General features: G+C 35.8%; 1 protein-coding gene across 1 annotated transcript in view; it reads left to right on the forward strand.

Moving 5' to 3' along the window:
- The window catches only part of LOC101895509 (1-phosphatidylinositol 3-phosphate 5-kinase), a 42,125-nt gene extending 39,147 nt beyond the window's left edge, over window positions 1-2,978 (forward strand). The window contains exon 5 of the mRNA XM_059130272.1: window positions 2,402-2,978. Coding sequence (XP_058986255.1) covers window positions 2,402-2,761 — 360 coding nt within the window. The 3' untranslated portion in view covers window positions 2,762-2,978. The remainder of the gene's footprint in view (window positions 1-2,401) is intronic.
- The last annotated feature ends 3,608 nt before the right edge of the window (window positions 2,979-6,586 follow it).

A 6,586-nucleotide genomic window follows, 5' to 3' on the forward strand; every position in this document is an offset into this window, starting at 1 on the left:
TCATTTCGCCTATGAAGAATGCCTTTATGACGGTCAGTGAAGAATGCCTTCATATAGCCTATAAGGAATGTCTTCAACTCGTCTCGTGAAGAATGCCTTCATATCGACCTTTGAAGACGGCCTTCATCTCGGTCTATGAAGAATGCCTTCATCTCGCCTATGAAGAATGTCTTCATTTTGGCCTATGAAGAATGCCTTCATTTTGGCCATTGAAGAATGCCTTCATTTTGGCCAATGAAGAATGCCTTCATATCGGCCTATGAAGAAGGCCTTCATCTCGGCCTATGAAGAAGGCCTCCATCTCTCCTATGAAGAAGGCCTTCATCTCGGTCAGTGAAGAATGCCTTCATCTCATCTATGAGGAGTGCCTTTATCTCGGTCTATAAAGAATATCTTCATATCGCCTATGAAGAATGTCTTCATCTCGTCCTGCTAAGAATGCCTTAATGTTGGCCTATTAAGAATGCCTTCATATCGACCTATGAAGAATGACTTCATTTCGGCCTATGAAAAATGCCTTCATCTCGCCTATGAAGAATTTTTTTTTTCGTTGATAAAAAAGGCCTTCAGCTCTTACCTGAGGAACTTCAGCCTTTCTCCGGAAAAAAAGGAAAATACAATTAATTCCTCTCTGTGGAAAAAAGAATTTCAGTCCTTTTCTGTTGGAAAAACCATTAAAATCTGAAAAAGATGACCGTCAGCTCTTCTCTGAAGGAGAGAATCTTCAGCTCCTCTCTGAATGATAGGAGAAAATACCATCAGCTCTTCTCTGAAGCATACCTGCCTACTTCGAAAAGCAACATTTGTAGATAATTTGCTTCAAAATCTTTTTTGTCGTTTGGGTACCCCTGGGGAGATCTTTAGCTATTCTCTGGGGAAGGAAGGTTTTCAGCTCTTTTATGATGGAGGAGATCTTTAGCTCTTTTCTTAGAAAGAAGACCTTTCACTCTTCCCTGAGGAAGAAGATCTTTAGCTCTTCTCTAAAGGAGAAAACCTTATGCACTTCCGTGAGGGAATATGCCTTTAGCTTTTCTCTAGGGGCTACCGACAAAACCCCCACCCCTCTGAAATTTTTTTTAGATATTTTTAGAGCATTTTGCTTAAAAATCCCAGTTTTATGGTTGGGCCACTCCGAAATCCTTTCGAAAGGCATTTCTGTACATGTCGGTGTTGTGGGAGAAGATTTTTGGGCCCCTCAGAAATGGTTTCGAAAGGCATTTCTGGATACGTGCTGAAGGAGAAGACTTTCAGCACCGACCTAACCCTCACCCCTCTGGAACATTTTAAGATATTTTTAGGGCATTTTGCTTCAAAATCCCAGTTTCGTGGTTGGGCCCCTCCGAAATCCTTTCGAAAGGCATTCAGGCCATTTTGCTTCAAAATCTCCTTGTTTGTCGATTGGGCCCCTCAGAAATGGTTTCGAAAGACATTTCTGGATACGTGCTGAACGAGAAGACTTTCAGCACCGATCTAACCCTCACCCCTCTGGAACATTTTAATATATTTTTAGGGCATTTTGCTTCAAAATCCCTGTTTTGTGGTTGGGCCCCTCCGAAATCCTTTCGAAAGGCATTCATTGCATTTTGTTTCAAAATCTCCTTGTTTGTCGTTTGGGCCCCTCCGAAATGGCTTTGAAAGACATTTCTGTGTATGTCGATGCTAAAGAAGAAGACTGTCAGCACTTCTCTGATAGAAAAGACCTTCAGCGATTTCTATAAGTCTATAAAGAAGACTCTCAGGCTCTTTTATGAGGAAGGCCTACAGGCTTCTATTTGAAAGAAGACCTTTAGTAACTTTTATGGTAAAAATACATTTAGTCTCTTCTATGGACAAGAAGACTTTGATGTTTTTCTTTGGCAAAAAAACCTTGTTGCTCTTCTATGGGAAAAAACACCTTCAATCTCTTATATAAGGGAGATATATTCAGAACCTTTTATGGGCTCTTCTATGAAGTAGAACTTTAAACTTTTCCATGACAAAAACCTTTAAACACGTCTATGAAGAAAAGTGTTCAGGATCTTACGCGAACAGAATCAGGATCTTATATGAATATGCAGGCCCTTTAAACAAGAAGAAGGCCCTTTCAAACTTTTCTATGACGAATACCTTTAAACCAGTCTATGAAGAAAAAGTTCTCAGGCTCTAATGTGAACAAAATCTTCTGTCTTTCTAACAACAAGGTTTTTAATTCTCCTAAAGACACTAAATACTGAGAAGTTAAATTGCACATAAACCAAAGGACTGTCTGAGTTTATACTCCTTCTTGAAGAATATATTTTCCTTTATATATGTAATATATTTTTATTTATAATATATTTTTATTTTTATTAAAACATATCGAATATTTCCTTCTTTGAATTTATTCTAATTTTCTCCTCGCCTTATGTTTTTTCTTTTCCAGGAATACGAACAAGGTGAAAGTGCTGAATCTCGTTTTGTGAAGGATTTAGATCGTTTGGATATGGTGATGCAAGCTTTCGAATATGAGAAACGTGACAATTGTCTACTGAGGCATCAGGAATTTTTCGATTCCACCGAGGGTAAATTCAATCATCCATTTGTCAAGAAATTGGTAAATGAAATCTATGATCAACGTGATAAATTGGCCAAAGCTAAGGGTGCTGTGCCACCACCAAAAATTGAAGTGCCAAATATGGATAATCCGGAGACGCATGCTCATCCCAAACCACAGACCAATGGACATCATCATCATCAGCCTCAACATATAGAAAATAATGTGGAAACCTCAAAATCAAGTTGATAAAATGGCCACGCAGACAAATAGAGAGAGATTAGTTCAATTTTAGAGCTATTACGAATTGGTGGACTTATTCTTTCTTTTCTAAATATTTAGAAAAGAAACAAACAAGAATGATCAATACGTGATTTAGTTTTATTTGATAAGCTTAGTTAGTAGAAGTAACGAATGAAATGATGGAAAAACTAAAACTAAACTCTGCAACCTGGCAGAGGGTAAATTAAAAATGAGAGGAAATAAAAAATAATTTAAGGCCAGTTTTTAAATTAATTTTAAATTTTAGTTTTTCTTTGATTTTAATCTCTAAATTAAATATTAACAACCGCATAAAAGGCTGTTTCTCTTATTTTAATATAAGATTTTGTCTTTTATTTTCAAATTTAAATTTAAATCCAAAGAACACCAAGATTCACATAAAAAGATGCTAACAACTTATGCTATTCTTATGAAAATTATTTTTAAATTAATTAAATATTAAGAAAACACACATCAAACTAATACCCCCACAACACACACCAGCATAAATATAACATATAACAATAAATCGATAATCAAAAAAGGAAAAATAGAAACAAAAACCACAATGAGAACAAGAATGTAGTGAATAAAATCTGCTAGTATTTAAATATACTACCTCACATTTTTTTCTAGCAAAATGTACACCTAATTTTTAATATCAGAGGCGATGACAGTAGAATATGAACTTGGGGTTCAAAACTCAACTGTCATTGTTAAATTAGATTTCAAATTGTTTTTTAGCCCAATCAATTAAAACATGATTAATTTTTGTTAGGTTTTTTTGTGTTTAGTCAGTTTTAGATAATTTCATATATCCCATAGCTATTACAAAATTAATTGTATGTAATATATGAGTTGACATAACAAACTAACTAATATTGTAATTTCTTCTAGTTATAAGTTATTTTTAAATTCTAAACTTTTTGTTTCCTATTTATTTTGTTTTAAATTGAAACAAACCAAAAAAACAAAATACATTTCTTGACAATGTTCAATATGTTCGGAAGTTTTGTTATTTTAAGAAGCCTTGAAGAACTTCTACCAAGCAATATTCAATATAGGTTGAGCTGTCATCATATAACGATTTTTTGAGATTTTTAGGAATTTTGAGCAATGCCGTGAATGGTGCGTCATTTAATCAGCCAAAAAGTATGCAACGAATAACAAGCTTGTAGTTTTGATTTTCTACTCCTAATATAAATACCCATACAAAGTGACAAAATCAAACCCCACACCATACTGCGGTACAGGGTATTATGTCTTTGTGTATTTGTTTGTAAGAAACGAAAAACGAAATAGACCCATAGATCCTTTTGATGATGTCCGCAGAATTACATTCTTAGTCGATTCATACATATTCGTCCGTCTTTCCATGTATTTTTATACCCTCAGGCTACAGAGGGTATTCAGTGAGTTAAAAAACTGCAACCATGTCAAAGGTCTTAATTTTTAAATTTTATTGAATGAAATAGCATCAAATTTCGGAAATAGCATCAAATTTTAGAAAAAGTTTAGATTTGTTCGATTTAGTCATCCATTGGCACGAATTATGGCCTTCAAACGGCCAACCAACTTTAGACTGCTGTAATTTCTAATCCACTCGTCCGACAGCTGTTAAAATTATTTCAGTGACAGCTCATTATATTGTGTAGAAGCGCCCAAAAACATTTTGGTGAGAATTTTCCAGAAAAAAAGTTATTCGTGATGGAATTGAAGCGTGATAGTGTAATTTCTTTATATATGGCTGGAAAACCACAACTGGCTATCGTTAGAGAACTCCAGCATTTAAATGTGAATAAATCGTTTGTGTCTCGCACCATCGCTCGTTAACGTGATACTGGTAGCGTAGCTCAACATCAGCGAAAATGGTTCGAAAAGTAAAGAAGCGACTTGATCGTAACCCGCGTCGCAGTGGCCGAAAAATGGCACGTGAACTGAATATATCACAATATTCCATACGGCAAATATTAAAAAATGAGCTCGGGGTAAAGCCATTGAAATTCCAAAAGTGCAAGAACATACACCGCAAAAGAAAGAAAATAGACTCAAAAGAGCTAAAGAGTTGCTTCGCTTGGCCGAAAGTGGTGAACTGTCGAATTTGGTTTTCTCCGTATCCGATGAGAAAACATTCGTTGCCCAGCAGTTTGTAAGCAAACAAAATGATCGTGTTCGAAAATGTGCACCTTCGGTTGGCCACCAGAACTCAAGCGCCGGCCATGGTGATGATGTGGGCCGCCATAACAGTTGATGAATAAATGCCGAACATTATGCGAAAATATTCTGGAGGGTTTTTTAAGCCTTAGGCACCCAAACATTTTGGCCGCAGACCTTGGGCATACCAACAGGACCCAGCACCATCGCACTCAGCACGCGCCACCCAAGAATGATTACAAATGAGGTTCCTCGCTTAATTTCGAGCGCACAATGGCCACCAAAATCTCTGGAAGCAAATCCGTTGGACTATTGTGTCTGGAGTATTTTGGAAAGCAAGGTTGGCACTAAGCGTGTGACGGCAGCGTGTGACGGTTTCATTGGCAATTTGAAGGCCATAACAAATCTAAACTTATTCTAAAATTTGATGTTATTCCCGACATTTTTTGCTTTCATTCAACAATTGACTTTGTTGCAGCTTTTTTTATCTCGCCCTGTATATTTCATCCGATTTGGTGATTAAGTCCCTCACATTCGTAATATATTATCTACAACAATGATTTTTTGGTATCAGATACAATTCAAAAATACCTCTGTCAATTTTTATCAAGATCGGTTCAGATTTGGATATAGCTCCCTTATATATCATTATCCAATTTCACGTTTATTGTACACCAGTCTAAATGTTATTGTTATATCAGCCTAAATGTTGTGAGTTTTGGCACATACCACCGTATTCATCCTAAAATAAAGTTTGTCAAATTTGGGGAATTTTGGCTCAGATATAGCTATAGCTACCTTACATTCGTAATTCTCACTCCACAACTCCGCATATTTGGTACCAGGTATTAAACACAGTCAAGAAATACCTCTGCCAAATTTTAATTCATTTCAAGACATTCATTTTGAAATTTGCCGAGGAGGAGTGCTCACATTTTTTTTTGTCCAAAATAATTTCGATGTGTCCATGTGAAAACCCTAGAAATCAAAAGTGGTCTCTAATATCAAATTTCAGAATGCCAGTTCCATCCTCTTACCCAATACGAAATTTAGTAATATTTAGTACACATATCCAAAACAATCTCTATATCTCCATTCTAGACATCAACAGTGATCCAAAATAAGTTCCATTTGGTACATTTCGAAAAATTCGAACTCAACACCACATACCAAATTTTGGGATTCCAGTCCGAAACATTCACTCAATAACAAATTTAGTTCAATTAATTAGTTTTCGATTACCTATAGTACACATCCAAAACAAAACTCCATATCTCAATCCCAGATACCAACAGATACTACCTCAATATCAAATTTCGGGATTCCAGATCTATTCCTTTATCCAATACCAAATTTAGTACTTTTTGTACCAATACCACCTCCATATCTTAATCACATACAACAACAGTGGCATATATTCAATTTCAGGATCTCGGCTCTATTCCTACCCCCTAATGTCAAACTTAGTACAATTTGGTACTTTTCAAACAGTTGTAGAACGCATTTTCAAAATAATCTCCTTAACTTAACCACAGGTACAAACAATGACATCCATATTGAGGATTTCAACCCTACTCCTTCAATCAATACCAAATTTAGTACCATTTAGCAATTTTCGTACAAATATAGTACACATTTCCAAAACCACCTCCATATCTG

This window comes from Musca domestica, unplaced genomic scaffold (genome assembly GCF_030504385.1).
Source record: "Musca domestica strain aabys unplaced genomic scaffold, Musca_domestica.polishedcontigs.V.1.1 7, whole genome shotgun sequence".
Taxonomy (NCBI): Eukaryota; Metazoa; Arthropoda; class Insecta; order Diptera; family Muscidae; genus Musca; species Musca domestica.